We start from the raw sequence: 24,881 nt of genomic DNA, 5'->3' as shown, positions 1-24,881 counted from the left end.
ACTACCTAAATGACACCCAGCCGAAACTCCATTCTTGAACAATTTTTGAAAGCACTAAAACGTAAACACGCTTAAAATACGTCTTTGCTGGACACCTCCGATAGACTTTTGAGTCAGAGGGTTTTAAATTTTTCAACAGAGAAACAATCTAACGCACGGGAGCAGTACGATTTTGATGCATAGTATTGATGTTAAGAGTTTTATACAGTAATTAAAGTGTTGTTTCTTCTTCTGCGTATAATTAACTACAGAAAAACTATGCCAGCAGTGTTATCAACATAGAGAAATTAAGATGCTTACTTTTGAGGAACCAAAACTGTAAACTAGTATCGAAAAATGACCTTGGTTATTCAAAAAGAAAAAGCGTCATTCCAAGCATTTTATCTGAATAATTTGATTATACCGTATTAAATTACTTACTAGGGCTTCTGACAAACTCTGGAAGAAAGAGAACATCGAAAATAGCAAGTTCCTGCATTCTACTTCTTGAGCACTTCCATGCTTTAACTGACGCCGACATTTCCTGATGTTTGTGATAGTGGAGTAACAAACTTTCGACCAAAACAGATTCAATATCCGCATTTGCAGCCCAATGTCATCAGCATGAGAAGAAAGCAATGCTAACGTTTCACTCTGCAGTTTCTGTCGTTTTATGTTTAAATCAGGACCGAGAAGTCCATTGAGAAACTTGTTTTCTCGTGTAGATTCAAGGTACAATTGGCATCTTTCATCATAGCTCCGCGACATTCTTCTGAAAGACTTTACAGTGGCTTCTTTCGTTCATTATTGGTTATTTATTCGACACTAAAGGACAAAACTAAACGCAAATTCGAGTTCAAACTCGCTCTAAAATTCCATTTCGAAGAACAATTACTTTGAACTTCTTCCAATATTTTTTTTATAACCAGAACAAATAGTCCAAGCTACCCTCTTCAAAGCAAGAATTAAATCCATATCTGAGAAACATCCGAATCACAAGGAGATGAATAATGAGATACAGGTACCGAAACTGTAAAAGAAGATCCTGTGGCGTTCAAACTAGTCCATGGTAGCGATGTTAAACGGGTTTGCAGAATGCTGCTGAAATTTTACATGTTGATACTTCCGTTTGATGTTTCCTATGGCGTTTTGTATGTACGATAGATATTTCAAACCTCGCACATGTGATAGCTTTCAATGCGTGTGGTAGTTTTCAATTATATTTGGGCATAATTTCCTGCACCAACAGAAACCGAACTTCCGAGGTACTGGGAGCCCAATACTATCATGAAACTATGATCTGAAGTCACTATGTGCCATTCCCCCGGATTGGCACAGTCGAACCCGCTCGGAATATTCTAGAAAAAAAATTTACAAAATTTCGATTGGAGCTAGAATTTTTCTGAGAAATGTAAAAAACAGCCATTTTGTCCGAAAAGTATAAGAGAAAGAGACAGCCGGGTTTACGAGACGAAAAACAGTCGAGGGAAAACAAGAGTAAAAAGAAGCCTTTTATCGTAAAAACACCACAAGATAAGACACTTAACTGAACGAGATTAGATAGAAGGAAGGGCCAGTGGGACATCCGGAGCGGATCCGTACCCTCCCGTGCCACGATGTTATACCTGGGGAACACGGAATTGGCGGCCCGGTGCCCAAAAACTGTTAGAGACTTTGGATACGTATTTCAGCTACTGTAATGCCCTGAACGATTTAATTAACTCCAATATTGTTTAGTATTTCAGAGCATGAGTAGTTAGAAAAGAGGAAAGAGTCAATCCATCTTCAATGGATTTACTATAAAACTTTCAGTAAAAACATAGTAATATATAGTTTTCATGCCGTGTTTTTAATAGTAATCACGTAGTCTGAGGATCCGAGACCCAGCTATGTGGTTATTTTCGCATGTAAACGAAAGCTGATCAAAAGTCAGTTGGCTGACTGCCTAAAAATTGTAACTTTTTACTTAGCCCCTAACAGACCAGAAAAATAACTGGCTAGGTCTAGACGGTTAAAAACGAATAGAATTAAGGTAAATGACGTCGTCAGCCAGTCGTCAATAGGTACTTTATCTACGATCTGTCACTGTGTAATGTATGAACGAATGTTACACTATTAAAGTTTGACGGATGCTGCGTACAGGTAGAATCTATGCATGCCTTGAAGGCGTTGACAATGTCTGCTATCAAAATTTTGGTTGGAACCTCATTCCATGCTTGAACTATTCGTTGAGAGCAAAACTGCGACGATTCAGATAGAAATGCTGGTTCGTGAGCATTGCTAGATGTCCGCGTGTTGCTTCGTACTGACATTTGCTCAGCAACGAGTTGGAGACCCGATTGTCCTATCTTGATGTTGGATGCAGATTTTTGAACACCTCGATCATGTTTATTCGCAGTCTCGTAAACGCAAATGAAGGAAGGTCTAGTTCATGTAGTCCTTAATAAAATGTCTCATTCCTACTCTTTTCCACCAAGTGCGTTGCGCGCCACTGAAAATTTTCTATCCTTGTTGATAGCTTTATATGTCGAGGGTTCGTGATTGAAGAAACAGAATCCAAATAAGATCTTATAACAAAGCTGAACAGCAATCGCAACATGCTTGCATCCAGATATTCAAATATCCTACGAATGAGTCCCAGGATACGATTGGCTTTCTTCATTTTCTCAGCAATGTGACTATTGAACTTGAGATCGCAATCAAAGATCACTCCCAGATCCTTTTCGGATTTAGCCACTACGATTGTGGGGGTGATATGTCCGATCCCAATCTGTTTTCGGCCTGCTTGATAAGGGTTTGCCCATATGCATTACTCTGGTTTTGTCTGGGGGAAATGGAATTTGCCAGTTTTCGCTCCTGGCCACCATTGATTCTTTATCATCTTGAAAACGTTTTTGATCATCTTGAGAATCCATTATGAGGTATACTTTTTGTCAACAGCAAACATCCAAAGTGTGCTTGTTATCAAGTCTGGCAGGTCATTTATAAATATGACGAACAAAATTAACCCTAACACACTGCCTTGAGGAATTCCACTGGTCATATGGGCTGGTTGTAACTCCCATTGTTTACAACGACACATTGGGTCCTTCCTGACAGGAATGCTTAAACCCATTTATGCAGTTTGCCTCGAACACCGTAGTTCCAAATCTTTGCTAACAATTTTCGGTAGTGAACCATATCGAAAGCCTTCCTGAAAATTATGTAGATGCAGTCGATACAACTTCCCTCCATTTTTCTGTTTTCTGCAAATTATAGACTATAGTGTCTCGAATCCGACTATCCGAGAAATTATAAAGAATCCTTGTTAGGCTCACCGGTCGGTAGAGTTTTCTGCTTGGCTCATGTTATCTTTGTAAATAAAGTTGTGATACAGGCCTTTTTGCAGTCCTCTTGCAGCACGCCAGATTCTAGAGATTTCGCGATGATCGTATGACTCGGTTACGCAATAAGATATGCGCTTTCGAGTAGCACTATTGGATGAATCTTATCAGGGCCGGTTCACTTAGAACTATTGAGGGTTTTCAGCCTCTTTAACAAGTTTAGCATGCAGATTGTTGTCGACACCAAGTTCTCAGTAACTCTTTTTTTCAGGCAAGTTTGATATTGTTGTTGCAGAGCAAAAGTAAAATGCATATTATCAAATTGCGAACGTAAATATACGTAAATATAGCTTAACGTATATGAAAACGTTGTAACTACCGGTCGACCGGGTTCGAATCCCCTCAAACGCTAACCATTCTGCCGGAGTGAGTGCATCCTATTCAACAAAGGAAGATGGACCAAACAGCTTCCCCCTCACTTCTTTTGTTCTGTGCCAGTCGGTCATGTTCGGAAGTTTGACCTTGAGAGAAGAAAAAAAAACACTTGATTTTGGAGTGAAATTTAGTTTTTCAAAATTTCGAATGGAACCTGTCATGCACGATTTTCTCGCGATAACTGAAAATCAGATCAAGAGAAGTCAGAACAATCGAGTAACAATCGCGGGAAAGTTGCTAAATAAAACGGTGGGAAATTGCTATTCGCAATTTCTGTCACAATAGAACAAGAGTAGAGCTGTCCCATCTGAAACAGAGACAAGCGTATTCCCGAGAACTGGATTGTCATTACTCGATTGGATTATTATTTGAACTGGACTAGAGTGAACCTTCGGTGGAAAGGTGGACAGCTTGAGTGTCCCAATGGTTCACGAGAAACAACATTCTAGAGTTCAAACTTATCTCTGCCATTAAAACTGATAAACATTGAACTCATCTAGTTATCTTAGTTAATTCTTGAGTTAATTACCGACTGAAGTACTTTCCTTTCTTGAGCGTGCTACGATGTGAGTACTTAATTTAAATTCCTAGAGTGTGTTTTATAATTGTTATGTTGAGGTAAGGCGAGTTTTAGGTTGATCCATCTGAAATGGATCAAAGTTCCACTGTCTAATAAAAAGTAACTTAACGGATTGTTCCAACCCGGTTTTTAACGGCGTTCATGTATTTTGGGTATCTAGAGACCTAAGTATGGGGACGTTTCTAATTCTAGAGTGGGGGATATTTTAGTAGTAGCCTTTAAGCTGTAACGGGTCGTAGTCTCATGTCACAAACGAACCGAACTGGCTCCGACCGTTCTTGAGGTAGAAAAACACAAGAGATGGTGTCCCTGACCCTTGAGCCAGTGGTTATAGGGCCTATTTTTCTTAAGCCTCATGTGTGACTGCAGTAGACGAATGTTACATAGTGTTTTTATGGCGCTCCTGGGTGTTTACGACATCAAGACTACGGAGTCGAACCCACTTGAGACAGCTTCGGGCTGAATGCCCATTCTAGAGTACCGGCGGTACGGTTCGACAGGAACGTGCAAACCTTCCGGTTGTACCGTGATAGCTTTTTAAGAAAACTCAAGAAAACTTCCTGGTACGCTCTCCGAACGAGGCTTAGCTAACCGAGTAAAGGGGGGCAACTAGGGGGACAAAAACACGAGCAAAAAGACAAAAAGCAACACAAAAACCAAAAAAGAATAGAAAAAGGAACAAAAACCATAAAACGAAAAAAGACAGTGACTTTGACACCAGATTAGTTGGATCAAACCTTTATATTAATTAAATAGTATACCCATACTGTTTTACAAGTTCGATCGTTTCGATCAACCTAGCAATTTAAACCAGTAAACTGAATAAAGTGCCCGAGTGTGGGGCGTTGTCAAGGGTTTTCAGATAGCTTGGAACTTAGCTGGACCAATAGGAGACTTCACTGGAAGAGGTGACCAGCCGAGTGGGAAAGTGGTTCAGGGACACTTGAGCTGAACCAATAGGAGACTTGACTGGAAGAGGTGACCAGCCGAGTGGGAAAGTGGTTCAGGGACACTTGAGCTGAACCAATAGGAGACTGGACTGGAACAGGTGACCAGTCGAGTGGGAAAGCAGCCAAGAAGGATTTGGCAATTCTCGAGTTCTCAAGTTGGGCAGAACGGGTATCGTTAAAATCCACATTACATTATAGGAGATAAGTGTAAAATAGGATAAGCGACATCCCCCGGTTTTGAGGAACGTTTTTACTTGAGCAGGCCTGGAGACAGGTCTACGGTTTTCTCTTGAGAGGTTTAGCACCCGGCGCTTAAGGTAATTTTAGGCTTAAGAAGGGGGGCTAAAAAGGGGGGAGGTTAGAAGGGGGGCTGGTTAAGTTAGAGGTTGGCGGTTGTAAATTGTAAAAAGGGGGAAATTAGAGTAACTAATTAGTCGACATCGTTGACTTAGTTACATTAGAAATAAACACGCGTTGGTAATATTAGGTGGATATCGAAATTTGAACTCGAGTTAAGGAAGGTACCCTGGTCGGATTGGTAGGGAGGAAGGGACATAGACAGTTTTTGTAATACCCCATAAGATCGCTAGCAGGGGGGAAGGAAACGCGTGGCAATTAGGTACAAGACATTTTTTTCGATAGAAGGTAGACATTTGTCACCTTTGAATTTTAGGTGGGCTCATCTTTCTGTTTTTATTACTTTTTCTTGCTTAGATTTTTGTTGCATTTTGGTGAGGATTTGTGTTAAAATTTTGTACGAACAGGTGATCACAAGATACCTGCGCACAGGTTTTGGTCTCAAGTTACTTGGAACATTGAAATAGAGGTAGCCAAAAAGAGAAATAAGAAAAAGGGGGTCAGCATTTGGTTTTTAAGAGAGGATTTTGGGAGAATTTTACTAGAGCTTGAGTGGTGGTACAAGGTACGGCGAATCAAGAAGTCCCCATAACGAAGAGGGAAGAAGTCCCACCACCCAGACACTTGTCAACAGTCTTGGGACAGTGCCGAAGAAGTCTTAGGACAGAGCAGTCTGGGGACAGTCTTGGGACAGTACAGTCTTGGGACAGTGGTCTTGGGACAGGGTCTTGGGACAAGGGTCTTGGGACAGGGTCTTGGGACAAGGTCTTGGGACAAGGGTCTTGGGACAGGGTCTTGGGACAGGGTCTTGGGACAGGGTCTTGGGACAAGGTCTTGGGACAGGGTCTTGGGACAAGGTCTTGGGACAGGGTCTTGGGACAAGGTCTTGGGACAAGGGTCTTGGGACAGGGTCTTGGGACAGGGTCTTGGGACAAGGTCTTGGGACAGGGTCTTGGGACAAGGTCTTGGGACAGGGTCTTGGGACAAGGTCTTGGGACAAGGGTCTTGGGACAGGGTCTTGGGACAAGGTTCTTGGGACAGGGTCTTGGGACAGGGTCTTGGGACAAGGTCTTGGGACGGGGTCTTGGGACAAGGTCTTGGGACAGGGTCTTGGGACAAGGTCTTGGGACAAGGTCTTGGGACAAGGGTCTTGGGACAGGGTCTTGGGACACGGCCGGAAAGTACTGGGACGGTACCGAACAGTCTTGGGACAGGAGAAAGAAGCCTGGGACGGTACAAAGAAGAGTAGGGACAGCAATTGGAAGTCTTGGGACAGTATAAAAATTGAAGTAAAATTACAAGAAGTGTTTTAAGACAGAATTAAGGTAGAACAAGACTAATTGGAACCAGGTACGGTTGAGACCACAAATAAGGAAAGTTTCTCGAAAAGTTAATAAAGAGAACTGAAACAAGGTTTTCACCACGTTGTATATATATTTTTTTTTTAAAGAAATTTTTTTTTTCTCGAAAGATTTTATTCTTAGAATAGGATTGTGTATATAGTAAAATTGTAAATAGGAGCAATTGTAAATAGAAATAATGAGGCGGAGCAGGGTACCGGTAGCTGAAAAAAGACCTACCGAAGCAAAGTATAATTCGTCGCTACGCAAAACAACATCATTGGGCCCAAAGATAATAAAGAAGAACTTTTCAGTTAACATGGTCAGCACAAGGAGTACAGCGGAGAGAGCAAGAGAGGGCATGGAAGGGGAACGAGTAGAACCCACCATCGAGATTGATCTAGAGACACCTGATCAAAGTGTTGATGAAACAAGGAAAATAGCGACGGAGTCAACTCCAATGCCCAATGCAGAAGAACCAAACTCGAAACCCATAGAATTCTCACCAATAGACAACGTGGAAGATGCAATAGGCAACACCGAAGAAACGGTGAAAGAAGACTCTCAAGTAAAAAAGACATCTTTTACAGAAAGGTTGGCGATGATGGTCGGAATAAAAACGAAAGAGAACGTGACTGAAGAACCAAAAGCTGAAAGAGCACGAACATTTGGAACAGTAAGCACGAAGACGACAGAAGCCAATCCGAGAGAGGAACAAACTAGAGCAGAAGCGACGGCCGAAGAAAGACCGACGGCTGACCATGAAGAGGCTACTCTTGAGCTAGGTGACTTGATGGCGAAACTGAATCAGATCGACAAAAAGCTGAAGCACAGCGAAGAGGACAGAGAAGTGATAAGAAAAGAATTAAGATACAACAAAAACGAGTATCTGGATAGTTATTTTAACCTGGCCAAGGCAACAGAAGAGAGACTCAAGGAAATGTCAGATAATGTAGAAACCACCAATGAAGAACGAGATAAGAACATCAAAAAAGATTTGCAACAGTTAAAAAACCGATATGATGATGTCAACAGCCAATTAGGTAGCCTGGAAAAGAGAATGGACACAATGAGCAAAAATCAGGCCGAGAGTTCGTGTGCAATACAGGCGAAATTGGATGCAATCTTGAGTAATTCTACCTCACAAGAAAGACCGGCAGCGGATCGCGCGCAAGGCACCAGAGTTGACTTTGTGGAACCACAAAGGAACAAACGGCAATCGACACCGTTGCCCTTAACCCGGGATACGGTGAGCATAGCACCAACAGCTGCTAAAACAATCATGAAGAATGGAATGTCAAGTACAACGACTGGTCCGGGGGACTCAACAGCTAACAGCAACGCAGGTCCGGATGCTATGACATGGGCAAACACTTGGGAGATGATGAACAGGACTCTAGAGGCCTTCGCCACGAGGAACACTAACTCGAGCGATAGGAGAGATGGGAAATCAAGAAAAACATTCAAGAAGCCAAAAGAATTCAAAGACGACTCAGATGGATGCATTGACACGTGGGTGGAAGTGATGAGATTACATCTAGAGCAAGACAACTTGAACGATGAAAGACAAGCATGCACAGCCATACTCAGCAATTTAGAAGGCACAGCATTAAAATGCGTGGTTGCGAAGAAAGAAGAAGAACGCGATACCGCGGACAAGATCTTCGAGATATTGCTGAATCGATTCGGGTCAGGCATGAAGGGTCACCAAGCGATGATGCGATTTGAAAAGAGAAGGCAGAGGGACGACGAGTCAATAGATCGGTTCCTAGATGATCTCGAGAGCTTGAGAAGAAGGAGTGACCCAGAGGAGTCGACAAACAGAAGAAACTTTAGCATTGCCTCGAAGTTCATTGATGGGGTAAGAAGTGACGACTTAAGGACAATGTTAGCAACACACTACACATTGTCGAAAGACAGCGCACCAACCCCAGAAGAAATGAGACAGAAATCAAGGGAATACATGCTGATGAAACCCAAGAAATACTCGTATTCAGAAAACAGGAACACGCAAGGGGGAAGTCAACCGCAGAGGTCGTCATGGTACAAACCTAGAGATGACATGGACAAGCGCAGATCATGCGCGAACTGCGGGTCGGCGGATCACCACGTGGCTGACTGCACAACATACAAACAAGGCATGAAGAGTCTAGGATATGCACCAGATGAGGAGGACATGAGCCAGATGGAGGAACACGAGTACTATAGTGGCTTAATCATCAAGATAGGCGCAAGATGCTTCTTCTGTAACCAGGAGGGGCACTTCCGAATGGATTGTCCCTTGTTCTGGGAAGCGGTCAAGGACCAGAGTCACCCTAAACATAAGTTGGCATTAGCGGCGGTGCAGAATCAGCGGAACAGGCAAAACGAATTTGAATCGAGGAACTTAGGAGCACCAAGCACGGAATTGCCGACGAAGACAGTGAAAGCTGTATCACATGTTAATGATGCCATAGAATCCGCGGCAGGGAACTCTCTAGAGATAAATTATGAGAAAGCGGCGACGGAAGCAATTGCCAAAGTGAAACAGGATCTGGCTGCGAAAGAAATAGAGCAACGACTAAAGCTGGAGATAGAAAGACAGAATTTTAACGAAGCATTAACCGGATCGAAACAAATACCAGAGGCTGTACCAGGCTCAACGAAGACAGGGAATTGCAATACTGTGAAACTGGTGACAGGTAAACCTTTTGGCATATCGAGAATCGGGGCAAGGATAATGTCGATAATCAGAGTGGGCGGCCACGAGGTAACCAGAAACTTGGGCGAGCCGAGCGACCAGACGATAATGCACATTGACGTGTATGCAGACTATTTGAGTGGTATAAGCCCACAAACGACTTCTAGAGCACTGAGAGCACTACTCGTGAGAGGGGGCAGCAAGTCGGTACGTGTTGATAGCAGATATACTGAAGCTTACAGTCCACACGAGGTGATGCTAAATATAGATGGGATTAACATCTATACCAAGACGATGATAACATGTGACGAAGACCTAATTGGACAAATCTACGTAGGGAAAGAAGAATTGAAAGTGAGATCGATTGGACACTGCGCCATGCTTGAGGAAGATGCAATGCACATCGGGACGGAGGCAGATGTGACAGGGCACGTGCTGGATATAAGTGGCAAAAAGACTCAGTTGCGTGGGTTGCTTGACACGGGAGCAGTCTTGAGCGTTATACCAATCGAAACTTGGGAGAAGATGGGCTTTGACAAAGGTGACTTGATAGACTCGAGAATACGGCTGTCAGCTGCAAACAAAGGGGCCCTACGGGTGCTGGGAAGGACGCCAATAATAGCCCTCAATTTGGGGGAACGTAACCTGTGGATGAGCTTTATCGTGGTAGAAAACCTAGATGAATCTGACCAATTCATTTTGGGCAGAGACTTCATCAGGAATTTCGACGTAACGATTGATTTAAATAACGCAATGTTCAGGATACGGAACCCGGATAGGAGGTACGCAATCAAACCGGTAAATTTAATAATGGTAAATGAAAACAAAGCACCGGTATTCTTGAGTAGGAGGGTGAGGCTAAAAGCTAATGAAGCGGCAATCGTAAGTTTGAGGATGAAAAATTACAATGAACTAAGTGACAACAAGCAAGTGTGCATAGTTCCGAATCCTAATAGTCAAAGTGCTGCTGTTTTAGGAAGATCATTTTCGATAACGAAGAGCGGCCTCTGCGTCAGTGTCTTGTTGAATACCCTTGATATACTGATCACGATACAGAGAGGGAGGAAACTGGGATATGCTTTACCGGTTAAAACTCGATATGAAACAATTGAGAACTCGAAACAAAATGAAGTTGTTGATTGTCCCAATCACAGGGACAAAATTTGTATCTTGAGACGATTGCAGAAAATAAAAGATTCTTCAGGTCTTATTAAATCACTTAAGTCAGAAACGGATGATGGTCTTTCGAGCTGTTCGAACTTTCCAGAGCGACCCACACTAGATGAAATGCAAAATGAAAAACCGGTTCTGCCGGAGATTGAACATTTGAGGGGCAAACTGAAAGATGAACAGCTCGAAGCCATCAAGGACGTACTAGAGCGGAACGAGGAAGTTTTTTCGAGGCATAAGGCGGATATCGGGTGTTGTAATTTCGTTGAGCATGAAATAGAACTTGAGGAAAACGCGGTACCACACAGGGAGGGGGCGAGGCGCATGACCCCACACAAATCGGACGCGTGTAGAAAAGAGATCGAGACGTTACTAGAGTATGACATGATAGAACCATCCAAGTCACCGTGGGCGTGTGGAGTAGTGATGGCCAAAAAGAAAGGCGACCAGTTGAGGTTTTGTTGTGACTTTCGATACCTGAACTCCGTCACGGTGAAGGATGCCTATCCCATACCTAGGATTGATGAGAGCCTCTCGAAGTTAAGTGATGCAAAATTTTTTACGACTCTTGATTTAAGCTCAGCCTTTTGGCAAGTACCACTAAGGAAGCAGGACAGGGACAAGACAGGGTTTGCCTGCGAGTTGGGTCTGTTTCAATGGAAACGGATGCCGTTTGGACTTTGCAATGCCACAGCCACGTTTCAGCGGTTGATGGCACACGCGCTGATAGGCGTAACGAAGAAGTATGGCAACCTGGTAATGTGCTACGTGGATGACGTGGTAATAGCGACGCCAACACTGGAAGACCACATTGAGAGACTAGACGAAGTGTTTACATGCATGAAGAGGTCGGGTCTAAAGTGTAAACCATCAAAGTGCGAGATACTCAAGGACTCAATAAAATACTTGGGCAGGATGGTAGACAAGCACGGCATCAGACCTGATACGGACGCCGTGGAAGCAGTCCTGACCTGGAAATCACCGAAGACAGAGCACCAGTTGATGAGCTTCCTGGGTTTCGCTAACTATTATAGAGAGTTCATCAAAGGCTATGCAGACAAGGTATACCCGATGCAACAATTAATGAGACACAAGGGCAAGAAGTTCACGTGGAACAACGCAGCAGAAGAGTCATTCCAGAGGATAAAGAAAGAGCTATGTGAGGCACCAGTACTGGGTATGCCGACTGAGAAAGGGATGTACGTGCTGGACACGGATGCGTCGGTAGTCGCGATTTCTGGGATTCTCCACCAAGAACAAGAATGGAATGGGAAGACAGTCTTGAGACCAATAGCGTACGGGAGCAAAGTCCTGAGTGACACGGAAATGAAGTACGGAGCACCGAAAGCTGAGATGTTCGCGGTGGTTACCTTTGTCGAGAAATACAGGGCATACTTGGTCAGTGAACCATTCAAGTTGCGAGTCGACAACAGAGCACTGAGCTGGCTGAAAACGTACTCAATGGACCAAAGTTACATTGGGAGGTGGATAGTTCGCCTGGACGGATACAACATGATAATTGAGCATAGAACGCGAGATAAACATCAGAATGCCGACAGCTTGAGTAAGAAGACGGAGTTCTATGAGAGACAAGAACAAAGAGAAGCAGACAGACCTGAAATCAAAGATGGCTTCTCATTCATGGACAAGGAAACGTACGACAGTCTTCCACTCACGAGATGGCTGGACAAGTCAGGCAAACCGATAGAAGATCATCCTGAATTGCCTAAAGAGCCTCCAGAGAAGACCATCTTGAGGAAGAGCAAGAGGATTCCGATTGAGATTATACTCAAGTCGAAGATCGTGAAGGAGACGCTCAAGGCAAAAGGCTATGATCTTAACCAGGTGGAAGCAGGAACTGCACAGATAGATGATGACTTAATGAGGTTGCTCGAGAAACTATCAGATGATAAGCCCGTGATCCAGGAGAAGGGTACAGAGAAACCGGAATTCACTATACTTCGGAGAAGAGAGACAGTGAACGATACTGACTCATCAAGAGGAAGCGTCACTGACAGCAAAGATGTCGTGCGGTCACTAGTTGACAAAATCCCCGAAGACATTCTGGAGCAGACCAGGGTTAGGAAAAAGAAAGTGACGTTCAAGGAAGATACTGAACACCTGGGACCAGGTCAAGAGTCCGGGGAGTGTTCCAGGTTCACGGAAGAAGGAACCGGAGAAGGAAAATTGTCCGGGGAGCGTGAAGGATGGGATGAAGACTCGGATGAGAGCAGCGAAAACCAGGACAGTCTGTGCATGATACTGGCGGAAGAGAAGACAAGGCACCACGACAGGGAGTTACAGACGGATCCATCATCAGGAACGTACAATCTGGAGATACAGGAGATACGAGGTGGTGAGGAACTAGAAAGAATTGCGGTTTCAAGGAAGCCATACAGAGAACTATCATGCAACTCAAACGTCAGAACAAATCTGGTGCCAGAAGATGATATGAAAATCGTGAAAAGGATGATATGCGTGAAGCTGAGTGATGACATCCACAAACCTGGTGAGATGAATGGACAGATCATGGCGCTAAAGGAGCATGTCAAGGCAAGATATAGGCTGTCAGACCTAATAAGAGCCCAAAAGAATGACAAAATGACAAGTAACCTATCCAAATGGATCCAGTCGGGGGTCAAGGAGAAGGGGGAACTCGAGGAAGACAGCTACAAGATCTTGAGCCAGTTCTACAAAGAGAAAAAAGACTTACTCTACCACACAGCTGATGGGGTGGTAGCATGCAAGAGGAAAGATGAGGAGAAGATATTACACAAACACAACCTCATCATACTGCCACAGTTGTATCAAACGGAGGTGCTTTTCAGATCGCACGACCAGATGGGCCACCAGGGGATAGACAAAGTACAACAAAGGATACTTCACAGGTTTGATTGGCCAGGAATGAGAAAAGCTTGCGAGAGATGGGTGAATGCCTGCCTGGCATGTCTCCAGGTAAAAGACCCAAGGAAGATGAAGTTTCCCCTCAAGTCCGTTGAGAGCTCAGAGTTCAATGAAGTGGTGCAGATAGACCATCAAAAAATCTGCATGACGGAGTCGGGATATAACCAGATACTGGTTATAATAGATCACTTCACAAAGTTGGCGGAAGCGGTCCCGTGCCAAACAGCCTCGGCCGAGGAGACATGTGATCATCTGATAACGCATTGGATATCGCGGTATGGTTGTCCAATGACTTTCCAGTCGGACAACGGCAAAGCTTTTGTAGGGGACTTGACAAAAGAATTGATGAAGAGATCGCACATTGCTCAAGCACACTCGACAACCTATCATCCACAGACCAATGGGTTGGTAGAGAGACAAAACAGGACACTGGTCAACATGTTAAGGGTGTACTGCTCAAGATACATGACGGACTGGGACAAATACCTGCCACAGGTAGTAGGAGCCTACAACAGTACACAGCACTCAACTACGGGCATCAGTCCTTTCATGATGTTGACGGGCAGGGAGAGAGCAATGCCTCTGACATTCTTTTACCCGGAATACGAAGGGAAAAGGACGTCGCCTCAGGCATACGTGAAAGAAGCGATCAAAAGACAACAGGAATTGAACGAGCTATGCAGGAGGAACACGGCGCAAGCGCAAATGAGGCAACGCAGGAAATACGACAAAAAAATATTACGAGAAAAGCCATATGAAGTGGGCCAATACGTGTGGGTCTTCCAAAATGTCATACCGCCCAAGGGAACAAAGAAACTACTCAAGAAGTGGAGGGGACCATTCATGATAACGGAGGTTCATCAACAAGGACGGTTCTATCGCTTGAGTACTGGGCGAGCGGCACATTATGAAAATCTGAAGCCTCACGTCCCGTCTCCAGAGGATTGGTGCATACCGAAGGACATGGAGGGTCTTGAGTATCTGGTGGTGGAGCCAGCGTGTGAAGTGAATTAGAAAGGCACTAGAGAGAAAAATGATGGTAATGAGAACTTGAGTTTGGACGACAATGAAAAGATAGGAGTGGAGTCTGACGCAGGATCATTTGTAGAAGAAGACTGGAACGACCCGGAGCAAGACGAGGTGCCGAAATGGATGGAACCGGATCGAACAACACCACCGGAAACCAGGACTGGCAATCGCAAACGCACAGGCATGAGGTACAACAGGTACGGGGATGACTTCTTGATCGATAAGATACAGCCAGACAAATTGGGCGAGGAATTACTGAAGGCAGGCGAACTGGAAGCTGGAGAGGAATGGCAGGTCATTGACGATGGTGGTCATTATCCGCAGGATGATTACTCGACGCCAGAAGTAGAAACGGATCTCGAACAGAGTGAGATAGAGAGGAGGGAGAACACGAACTTGAGGATTCTAGAGTGGATGCGTGATGTCAAAGACGAGAGCCGCGAAGGACAAAGCATTCAGCAAGTCGATGTATCAGCAGCAAATTACATGAAGACAGAGGACCCTCTTTTCGGATGGACGGCAACAGACAGGCCACTGGACATTCCTCAGGACAATTCAGACCCGACAACATCGACGGGGACGTCGATAAATATTTTTGTCCGGGGAGTGGGGGTAGGACTTACCCACACCGAAAATTTGATGATAAAGAAGCTCAAGGAAGTGAGAGAAACGAGCGAATTGGAACTGGAGGAAGAAGAGCCAGAGCCTACTATAGGTCGGAATTTCAAAACGAAATTCGAAATACCCAATGAATACTCGGAGAACATCATGATAACAGATAGCGACTTCATCCTGTCAAACAGGACCAGCGCGATCTGCATCACGGCGGACATGAGTTTCAAATCAAGATTGGAAGCTGACTTCAAAAGAGAGTACCAGAATGTAGAGTTTCTGTTCAGACAGAGACCAGGACTGGGAGGGATGGCAGCGCTTCCACCGTCAGTGGCACAAGTCCCGGGCAAATATCTGTGCTTCCTAGTAACGAGGGTCAATGACAGGAACACAATCGATCCCGAACACGTGATATTGGCACTAACAAGATTACGAGACTTCATGATTGAAAGAGGGATAACAGAAGTCTCAATGCCGGTGTATGACCCGAACAGGGGCAAACTGAGCCCGAGGGAATTGTACGCTATCCTACATGTGGTCTTTGCAGAAACTGAGATAATGGTGTATCTTCATAAGAAGTACTACTTGAGTATCGCCTGAGTCGGGTACATGGGGGTATCGAGTCGGGTGTGAGGGAGGAGTCTTGAGTTAGGTACTGGGGTGCGGCGCAGGTAAAGGGATCTTAAAGATATGATTGGCATGACAATTAAATTTTAAAACGAGTTAACGGTGCTAAAACATAAAATGAATCTGCATGCTTTTAAGGGAATTCCAATTGAATTGTTTTAAGTGATACTAAAATGATAAGATTTTAACCATACTGGTAAAAGGGGGGTCTCTAGGTTAGGAACATGACATGTCAAGTTTCAATATGCTTTCTGTTTTCAGATCAAGTTTGAAAAACAAAGTTGAAAATCCAACTATACTCCAGCGAGAAACAGAGAGAGAAACCTTGATTGAACTCGCGATAATCGGCACTTGCAGCAAGTATTTGCAAGGGAACATTTCGAGAGAATTCTTGAGTTGGGTAATACTTGAGTCGGTAAGGTAATTCTTGAGCTGGTTAACACATACCTGTATACATCCCGAAGTCACGAAGAATGGCAGACAGATTATGGAAATCCGTGCCCGCGGCCCTGAAGAAGCCCACTCTTGATGAGCTGTACAGACGCCTGAGGGACTTGGACTACACCCAAATAGACGAGAGAATGGCGGTGATGCTGAATGCCATCCTCCAGTTGGAGGACCAGGGTGAGTGCAGGGAGTCTGCAACGGAGGCTGTCTTGATGATCGGCTACACCACCGAGGGAATATCGAACCAAGAACAGACCAGATGGTTGTCTTGGAATGTGGATGGAGGAGTAAGGGGTTTTGACTTGGCAAGGAATCCTGGCCTGAATAACAATACCGAATATGGCGCAGGGGAATTCCCACTACCGACTAGGCCAACAGTAAGGTCCACAAGCCAGAGCTCGAGTAGGGTGCCATCGATGTCACGAATGCAACAGACGACCGAGGCATATCCGGATCTAGGTGTTCTAAAGAAAGAGCTCGAGAAGACGCAGAAGGAAAGGAATAAGGCGAACCTCGATCGGGATCAGGCAAATCTGGATCGGGAGAAGGTTCAGCTGGAAAGGGACCAGGCGGTCAACGAGCGAGACCAGGCTCTGAGGTTGCTTGAGATACAAAAAGCTGAACATCAACAGGAGTTAAGGGTGCGGGAGAACGCCGCAAATCGTGATCAACTGAGGTCGGAATTAGACAGAATAGAACAACGACAACGCGAGCTTGATGCACAGAAGGGAGCCAGGCCGAAGGAGCGAGTGGTCACCAGCTCGAGGCCAGAGTCACGTATGGAGGTGGATGAGGCCCCCAGAGCAAGAGCACGGTTCAACCTTGACCGCGAGGCCCGTGAACACATGAGTGAAGGGTTGGAAGTTTGGATACCGAATGACGCAACGTCTTCCTTGCGTAGCCTAGAGACGCAACCCATACGCCCACTGATGGATGTGGAGCTGCCGGGATATACCCCAACCTCGACCTCGAGTGACAGTCAGGTGAGCGGCGGCTCATCGCGTCTGAGAGAACTGGGCGAGAGATTGCGACAAAAGAGTCGTGAGAGTTCGGCAAGACCGGAGCTTCCCCCGACGTGGAGGGAACAGCCGGTTAGGAGTGTCGTGATCTTGAGTTATAAGAAGAATACAGAGGGGAGGTACCACAGGCACAATCGGCTGGACTGGAGTACGGAGCAGAAAGCTAGGAGAGACTGCTTTCATGATGCGGCCTGGGTGCAGTACTTGGCGCCACCCCGGGTACCAGAAGGTGCGGTTCATCTAATCGTAGGGGACAGCCTGGTGCGGGTGTTGACCCGGATCCGATCGCACTGGCAGACGGGAATCTTGAGTTTCGCTGGAGCTGCCACGCCACAGATGTTAGCAACGCTTGACATGCTGGGGATGACCAAAGTATACACGGTGACCCTGATGATCGGGACCAACGATGTATCAAGGGGTGAGGCGAGGAAAATAACAAGGCTGCACGATAAGGTGAGCTGCCTTCTTGAGGAACTGAGGATTCAGATGGACCCCATCCTGTTGACGATATGTACTGTCCCCTACAACATGATGTTTGATCAACACGCCTTGGAGATGAACGAGAAGGTGCGGAACCTAAACAAGGGGATAAGAGACATCCACCGGAAGAGTGTGCTCCCTGTCAGACTGTTGGACGTGGCAGAGCGCATGGAGAAAGAGGGATTCCCTGAAGACACCTCCAGTGATGGAATCCATTTTGATAGACCGAGGGGAGCAGAGTGGCTAAACGACGTCTTCCAAGAACACATAAATGCGCTGGAGGCGGATCTGCTAGAGACAGCCCAATTCACTTTAGGACCACCTCCCAACCCACCATTCCTTGCCTCAAGGGCCTTGTCTGGTCGCTTGGGACCGAGAGTTGACACTAGAGACAGTTCAAGGAGCAGCCTGACCAGATTGCAGAGTGCCACGCCAATGGAGTCTGAGGAGGTGACGTCATCAACACCTCCAAGCTCGGCGATATCCTCAGTGGTAGTGGCAGAGAGCAAACGGGAAAATAAGTCTATGGAGACCGCTCGCTTGAGATATCCTGAGAAAGTGAAAGAACTGGATCTAGAGAGTTTGGAATGCAGGCAAGAATTGGCGGAAACCCTGGGGATCGAACGAGTATCACACGAGGATTTGAATAGGCATCATTGCGTGGACTGGTTGAAAGCTCATGAGGCGCACTTCTCGAGAGCGAAGTTGATGGAGACCACAGACCTGACGGGAATTCCCACAAAAACGATCATGGGACCCATTAACTACAGACCTCTCAAGCTGCTGGGGAGTCCGGGACTTATAGCAGAACCTCCCAAGCACCGAACTAGCATCGCCAGGATCAGGTTGGCAACCCCGGCACAGTTGAAGGTGGTAGACAAGCTACTCAATCCGGGAGGAACGGGATTGCCAGATGCCGCTTACGAAGGCTCGAAATTGGCGGAAGATCCCAGGTACGGGAAGCCCTGTGGGAGTACCCAGCTGGCCAAAACCCTGGCAGTGTATGATAGAGCAGACCCAGCTGCTGCGAGAGTAGTCATTGTGGCGGGATCAGACTTCGAAGGAACGTCTCCCAAGTTGTTCTGGCCGGAGACTTTGATATACTCTTTGCCAGGAGCTGAATTAAATCAGATGTTAACTCTGGTAGTGGCAATAAAGTCGGAGATGCCCTGTGAACCTGAGCTGCTGTTGTTTGCAGGGATGAATGATCACCTGCACGCAATGGGACTTCTTGAGCAACTAAAGGGCGATGAAATTCCGACATCGAGGAAGATATGGGAAGCCATTCAAGCGTTGTTTGCGGCGATGAATGAAGTGCAAGAGAATGTTGTCTCGAGATTAGGGTCCAAGACGAAGGTGGTGTTTACCACATCCCCTGGATACGCGAATATGCCACCCGCCCTACAGTTCGTGTACGCGGTCTTGATCCTGATAGCAGAAGGGAGTGAATGGCGGATTCTAATGGCAGCCCCCAATCGGGAGTTGGAGCCATCGAACCTGAGACTTCGCAAGTCAGAATTGGCGGCGGCATGGGCTGACATATCTCATGCACTGAGGGGCTTTTATGGACTAGCCGACATCCTGATCGTATTAGACGAGGTGCTCTTGCTAGAGATATCGAACTTTGCCAGGCAACTCAAGTTCAGCCCAGTCATCGGGGACGATCACCCGGCGATAAGCAGATTAACGGCCAGCCTGTGGTTTCGGAGTATGGATGTGAAGATCACAAACTCCACCAGCAAGTCTAGAGGTCCCAGTAACGAGAGAAGAAATGTGGCCGAGACGGAAAAGCAATTAGGATCGTTGAAATATCGTTTGACTCAAGAGAATGGCTGGTGGTCATTTTTGACACCAAGGCTGGAGAACGCCACGAATAAGACAAGGGAGGAAGCACCACTCCTCGTGAAAAAAGTCTGGAGTTTTCTAGAGAAGCAACTGGAGCTGGCCGAAGTAAGAGACATGACGGTGGCTAGATTTGTCTCGGCCGCCAATGAAGTGACGATTGGAGGGTTCTGGAGAGAGCACGCCAAAGGCGAATTGAAGACTCGGAGGGATTACGAGATTCTCAAGTTTTTGAGTCCTTGCTGGGAGAAGGAATTCTTGGCAGGAATATTCGGTACCACGGCGACTATCTTTGGAGCCTTCGTGCAGGAGATACTGAGCATGCCCATCAGCCTGCTCTTGGCCCTGTATTTGGTCTACCCCAGATACTTGTTCAACATGGGCCCAGCATACATGTTCAGTCGGGGAGTGGAGACACTTCGAGTTGATGGGTACCTGGCACTAGTGCTCTTGACCCATGGGGAATTGGTGTCGTTTCATCGATTAATGGAATATGGAGAGCCTCTGTCTATGGGGAGAGTCCACACGAGCATTGAAACCAGCTCCTACAAGTGTGCCGCAGGGTTGAAGACGTTGCTAGTACAATACCTCATGATGCAAAATCGGCACATGACGGGTGAAGATGAGAATCCTGCACGCGATGGGACTTCTTGAGCAACTAAAGGGCGATGAATGATCACCTGCACGCGATGGGACTTCTTGAGCAACTAAAGGGCGATGAAATTCCGACATCGAGGAAGATATGGGAAGCCATTCAAGCGTTGTTTGCGGCGATGAATGAAGTGCAAGAGAATGTTGTCTCGAGATTCGGGTCCAAGACGAAGGTGGTGTTTACCACATCCCCTGGATACGCGAATATGCCACCCGCCCTACAGTTCGTGTACGCGGTCTTGATCCTGATAGCAGAAGGGAGTGAATGGCGGATTCTAATGGCAGCCCCCAATCGGGAGTTGGAGCCATCGAACCTGAGGCTTCGCAAGTCAGAATTGGCGGCGGCATGGGCTGACATATCTCATGCACTGAGGGGCTTTTATGGACTAGCGACATCCTGATCGTATTAGACGAGGTGCTCTTGCTAGAGATATCGAACTTTGCCAGGCAACTCAAGTTCGGCCCAGTCATCGGGGACGATCACCCGGCGATAAGCAGATTAACGGCCAGCCTGTGGTTTCGGAGTATGGATGTGAAGATCACAAACTCCACCAGCAAGTCTAGAGGTCCCAGTAACGAGAGAAGAAATGTGGCCGAGACGGAAAAGCAATTAGGATCGTTGAAATATCGTTTGACTCAAGAGAATGGCTGGTGGCCATTTTTGACACCAAGGCTGGAGAACGCCACGAATAAGACAAGGGAGGAAGCACCACTCCTCGTGAAACAAGTCTGGAGTTTTCTAGAGAAGCAACTGGAGCTGGCCGAAGTAAGAGACATGACGGTGGCTAGTTTTGTCTCGGCCGCCAATGAAGTGACGATTGGAGGGTTCTGGAGAGAGCACGCCAAAGGCGAATTGAAGACTCGGAGGGATTACGAGATTCTCAAGTTTTTGAGTCCTTGCTGGGAGAAGGAATTCTTGGCAGGAATATTCGGTACCACGGCGACTATCTTTGGAGCCTTCGTGCAGGAGATACTGGGCATGCCCATCAGCCTGCTCTTGGCCCTGTATTTGGTCTACCCCAGATACTTGGTCAACATGGGCCAAGCATACATGTTCAGTCGGGGAGTGGAGACACTTCGAGTTGATGGGTACCTGGCACTAGTGCTCTTGACCCATGGGGAATTGGTGTCGTTTCATCGATTAATGGAATATGGAGAGCCTCTGTCTATGGGGAGAGTCCACACGAGCATTGAAACCAGCTCCTACAAGTGTGCCGCAGGGTTGAAGACGTTGCTAGTACAATACCTCATGATGCAAAATCGGCACATGACGGGTGAAGATGAGAATCCAACTTCGAGAGAAGAATGGAAGAAGACGAACAGAGGGATGCCTCTGCTGACGGACCTATGCCTGGCAATGAGGTCGGACCCAATGGGGATAATCCGGGGCCTAGAGGAGGTGGTGACCTGCATTTATGGTCCAGCAGTGACGTACGCGTTCCCAGACCCCCTGGTGACAACGTATCGTCACTCTGTAACGCACTTGAGCCTTATCAGTATACTGGATGGAACGGCGTTAAATTGGTGTCAACAGGAAGTGCTCAGAGGGCGAATGAGCAACACGGTACTCTTTGGAAAGGTGAAAGATGCCGAGCTAATAGTGTACAACTTCAGGGGGCAAATGCAATGTAGAATGGGAGGCAAGCGAGAGGGTCCCATCGAAATGTATCCCAAATTCTGGAACTTGAACCCATTGACGGCGAACGGACGAGAGATCTTGAGAATCCCTGCCTGGAAGGAGTGCTTCGCACTGGTGAAGAGGGAGCTGGAGACCATAATGGAGAAAGAAATCCTCCCAGCCACCATGCCTGAGTTCCCAATAGTCAGGAGGATGACCTTGGGAATGAATAGTCCCTTGGTAGTTCCCTCCATAATGGCGAGGATGACGACGGAGGAAATGCAGAAGGATTTCACTGATGGCTGGGACCCCCTGTTCATTGGCTACACGGCGGCGGTCTACTTCCATACCAGCGAGATGAAGGTAAATTCGTGGACGACGCAAGCGAAAAAGAGTAGAGGTTCGCAGCCCCAGGGTATGAGGTGCGGAAGGTCTTGAGAACTCTAGAGAAGGAGGGACTTGAGAACATGTTACCCATATGGGATGATGGCAGGATGATCGTGATGGAGGGGCACGTCGCACTGGTGGACGACATGAAATTTGCCACGAGAAAATATAAGGCGCCCTATGGCTTGGAACAGGTGGAAATAAGACAGGAAGGAACAGAACTAGATGCAGCAGGTCAACTGCATGTAGCACTGACGGAATACAAAAAGCTGGATCCCACGACACCATCACCACTGTCCGTGGACACACCTGGAGACAAGAGGAGCGGACCCGTCGAGGACCGATTTAAGAAAATTCTCGAGAGAAGGAGACATGAGTCAGAAGAGGAGAGTATGGATGAAACTCTCAGTGAAGCCGGTGAAGACATGGAAGTGGGGAATACGCCTGAACCAGGGCCATCAGGGGAGGAGCTCACCACTCAAGAGCTGTTGAAAGACTTGAGCGAGGAGAATTGGGCAGATACTGCCACACCACCCCTGATTCCGTCTCCCCGGAAGGATCTGGAATTGCCATTGGCAAGTGAGACCTTCAATATGGGGATGATACTCTTGAGCTCGGAGGAAAGGGAAAAGAACACTTTCGAAGGGAACAGGGACATATTCCTGGGATCACTGAAGGACGATGCTTGGCAGGAGTTCTTGGAAGAATTCAATCAAGAAGTGGGCAGCGAGACGACGCTGGACAAATTCAAGGAGGAACTGTGGGACACAGTCGTAAGATTTGGAGAACCGCTTCTGATAGGAACGGGCCTGGATGAGAAGGCGAGAAAAGAGCTACTGAGCAAGCTGGTAGAGCTGAGGAATTCACGATCGAAGACTAGAGAAGAAAAATGTGAGGACAGCTCTACTCGGAGACAAAAAACTGTAGATAAAATGGTTGATAAGGTTGGGACTAGTAATATGATTAAAAGTACTAATATCCTTAAGGCTCGAGCAGGGGGGAGGCAAGAGTTGGAAGGAGTGGATGGAGAGGTCGAATCAGTGATGGTAGCCACAACACCCTCAAGTAGAGATGTGAAGACTCGCAAGAGGAAGAGAGAAGTGGAAGGATTGGGTAGTCCTTCAGTGGATGCTGTTTCGGAAGGAAACTTGAGAGAGACGGCGCCCATGGTTTTGGCTAGATGCAAGACGGCGGCATACAAGAGCAGCTCGGAGCTCAGAAGACCACTTGAAGTAGAGAGGGAAATAGAGGTTTCCACCAGTTCGACATCGGAGGAAGACTTCAAGCCTCAGAAGATAAACGTGAAGAGAGGTTCAACGAACGGACAGACATGGGAAGTAGATGTCGGCAAAGAATGGATCTCGAAGGCACACCAGGCCACGGGCAAGCGAGTGACAAGTGATCCATTGGAAAGGAACAAGACGAGGAACACCTCCCGAACGTGGTGGGTGGCCCTTGAAACATTGAAAGAAATGGAGGACTGCTGGAAGAAGTTGGACAGTGGAGTAGCTCGCAAGCGACGTAATTGGGCCACCCAGCAAAAGGCCGAGGTTAATAGAATAGAAATGGCAAATCATCTGAAGAGGTCCTGGCAGAGTTTGTTGAAGGATCATTTTGAAGAAGCAATGAGGACACCCTCATCAGCACCACCATTAATGGCGAATCCCTTCGTCAGAACTGCAGGACAATTAATGTTCACCTGGAGTCTGGTGGGGATAGAGTTGGAAACACTGACCTCGTATGACAGGCTGAAGTTGGGAAGCAAGAAGCTAGAGATGTATCAGGCACTGATGCAACACGTAGCCAGGGACAACTCAGGCTTGAGCCTGGCCAGAAGAAAGGATGCCACGTGTTTCTTGAGATGGATAATGTCGATGATGTCTGATAGCACCATCCTGGCATGCCAACAGAGAGCAAGCGCAAGCAAAACCATGGAAAAAAGAGTCTCAACGGTCATCTTGAACGTGTATCAGAGCACAGGAATAGAAAAGGAAGAGGGTTCCAGACTATCCCTAGAGAACCATAGGAAGCTAGACGAGGTACGGAGGTTTTATAATAAGAAGTTCGAAGAAGAGCATGATGTTCACCGTAACCTGGCCTCGTCAAAGCAGTACTCGAGAATCAGCGAGAAGGGGGAATACCAATATGTGTCTGGAGTGATGGGAATGGCCTACAACCCCTTCTTAGACTCGGAAGCTGGAGGCGCCCACAGGAACCATGAGGTAGCGGAGCTACTGAAGTTTTGGACAGAAAGAATAATGGAAATAGACGCGGTGGAAAAAGAGGGGCCGAGCCTGGGCCTGATTCTTGAGAAAACACCAGAGGTGGTGAGCATACCACGTTCAGACAAGAGAGTTGAAGTGAACATGGGCGATGGAAATGGCTTGTTAACCACGAACTTGGGAGTGGTATGGAAACTATTAAGACCCTCCTGGTGTCCACATCCCCACG

General features: G+C 46.6%; 1 protein-coding gene across 3 annotated transcripts in view; it reads right to left on the bottom strand.

Annotated features, from left to right (window-relative positions):
* LOC134853083 (conserved oligomeric Golgi complex subunit 3-like) overlaps window positions 1-24,881 on the bottom strand; it is a 115,887-nt gene that overhangs the window by 24,008 nt on the left and 66,998 nt on the right. The window contains exon 2 of one of the 3 annotated variants that reach the window (XM_063869017.1): window positions 421-753. The exons of the other annotated variants lie outside the window; for them this stretch is intronic. Coding sequence (XP_063725087.1) covers window positions 421-747 — 327 coding nt within the window. The 5' untranslated portion in view covers window positions 748-753. The remainder of the gene's footprint in view (window positions 1-420; window positions 754-24,881) is intronic. 3 annotated transcript variants of the gene reach the window in all.

Source organism: Symsagittifera roscoffensis, chromosome 8 (assembly GCF_963678635.1).
Source record: "Symsagittifera roscoffensis chromosome 8, txSymRosc1.1, whole genome shotgun sequence".
Classification (NCBI taxonomy): Eukaryota; Metazoa; Xenacoelomorpha; order Acoela; family Convolutidae; genus Symsagittifera; species Symsagittifera roscoffensis.
Note: the sequence above shows the minus strand (reverse complement) of the source record. Positions and strands in the feature narration are given on the sequence as shown.